Below are 1,768 nucleotides of genomic sequence, written 5' to 3'. Positions count from 1 at the left end.
CCCCCCCTCACCCTCGCTCTCCCCGCGCAATCAGACTGATGCACCCAGAAAAATTTACTAAATCAAATGCAAGGTAACACAAGATTAAATTCATCATTGGAACAAGGCAGTTTATCGTCTTTAGAATAAGACTTTTCTCTTATTCAACAGAAAATATCAGCTTGTTTCAAAAGTATATTTGATCTTGTGTCAGCGTGACTTGAAACAAAGGAAAAATTTACTTGAAACAAGAAACGATTTTTCTGGGTGCGCACATCCTCTGCGTCGGACCCGCTCTGCCTCTTCGCCCAGGAAGGCAATGCCCCACCCCCGTCCCTTTTCCGGCTGTTTCCTTAGGATGTTCGTTCGGTCGAGCCGAGGCTTTTAGAGACATTGTGAGCGGTGAGCGGTGGCTGTGACTCGCGGTTCGCGGCTATTTGCCGTCCTAGGGCTAGTCTGACAAGGGAACCTTTTCAGGTGTAATTCTCCGATTTTGTTGGACTTGGAACACGGGAAATTTAAAGGTTACTAAAAGAGAAGTCGGACGGCATTTGTGATTTTTCCTAAACCTCACAGTTCCTAGGTGTTTACTTAAGCTTTATACTGTTTGTCCCATATATCTCTCTACCGCCTTGACGGTACAAAATAGAGCAAAACGGACAAAATTTTGGCCTGAAAGAGTGCTACTTTTGACGAGTTGCCCCTAAAAACACTGTTTTACACTTTTCAAAAAATATATTTTTCAAAAATCTTACTCCTACCCTAAATAAGGGAAAACTAATTGTGAGGTTTACAAAAAAAATTTAAGTGCCATCCGATTTCTACATTAATAAACTTCAAATTTTTCAAGTCTCAATGAAATCGGAGATTTACACCTGAAAAGGTTCCCCTGTGAGCCTACCCAGGTGGCATCAGCAGACTAGACTGAGCGTAGTGGCTCGGCGCGAGTAAGCAGAAGACGCGCGCTCATGCTCATATATGGGGAAAGCTTGTGTAAAAAAAAAAGCCACAAAAACTTGGTCAAAATGGAGGGCAGAGAGTAAGCTAGTGACATTTACTAAAAAAAATCACATCCCGCATCTCCAGATTAAATTTGGTAAAGGTTTATCCGAAAACTAAATATTTGTTGAGAGCATAGTGGCAGCTAAAGAAAGCTTCGCTTCGCTCAGCCTCAGCCATGCAAATGAGAGCAAACAGTACAATATTGATGTTCTTACCAATCAGTATTGCTGTCGGGGCACAGGCGGATATTTGCACAAACGGCGCTCGTCTCGTCTCGAGGAAATCGCCTGAGAAATAACAAAGAAATAAAGATTATAATAAACGATGAAAAACCATGCGAGGTCAGTGGGTCGGACAGTCGTATCATCCCCGCCAGTGGCCTCGCCCCGGCCCCGGCTGGTGCGGCGTGTTCAGCTGTAACATTATTTACGACTGGCCGTACGCAAGGGCAACGCTCGTCCCGCGTAGCCTCCCAAAATAGTACGCCGTTGCGTGTGCGCGCGTTTGCGTGTATGTGTGTGTGAGAGAGAGATAGAGAGGCAGACAGACAGGCATATAGAGAGACTGTAAGACAGGCAGAAAGCGAGAAAGCGAGAGGGCACGGGGAGATTGTTGCTTGCGTGTGTGTGTGCGGGTGCGTGTGGAGTGGTGTGTGTGTGTGGAGTGGTGTGTGTGTGTGTGTGTGTGTGTGTGTGAGAGAGAGAGAGAGAGAGAGAGAGAGAGAGAGAGAGAGAGAGAGAGAGAAGACTAGCCCCCGCGGACATAATGGGGGTTTTGCGCGCACTGC

General features: G+C 46.2%; 1 protein-coding gene across 2 annotated transcripts in view; it reads right to left on the bottom strand.

Annotated features, from left to right (window-relative positions):
* LOC127749140 (uncharacterized) overlaps window positions 1-1,768 on the bottom strand; it is a 48,811-nt gene that overhangs the window by 29,351 nt on the left and 17,692 nt on the right. For both annotated transcript variants that reach the window (XR_008010983.1, XM_052266027.1), the window contains exon 2: window positions 1,197-1,268. Coding sequence is in view for 1 of the 2 variants with exons in the window: in XM_052266027.1 (XP_052121987.1) it covers window positions 1,197-1,268 (72 nt within the window). In the remaining variant the exon portion in view is untranslated. The remainder of the gene's footprint in view (window positions 1-1,196; window positions 1,269-1,768) is intronic.

The sequence above is a fragment of the Frankliniella occidentalis genome, unplaced genomic scaffold (assembly GCF_000697945.3).
Source record: "Frankliniella occidentalis isolate FOCC.00 unplaced genomic scaffold, Focc_3.1 Scaffold34, whole genome shotgun sequence".
In the NCBI taxonomy this organism is placed as follows: Eukaryota; Metazoa; Arthropoda; class Insecta; order Thysanoptera; family Thripidae; genus Frankliniella; species Frankliniella occidentalis.
Note: the sequence above shows the minus strand (reverse complement) of the source record. Positions and strands in the feature narration are given on the sequence as shown.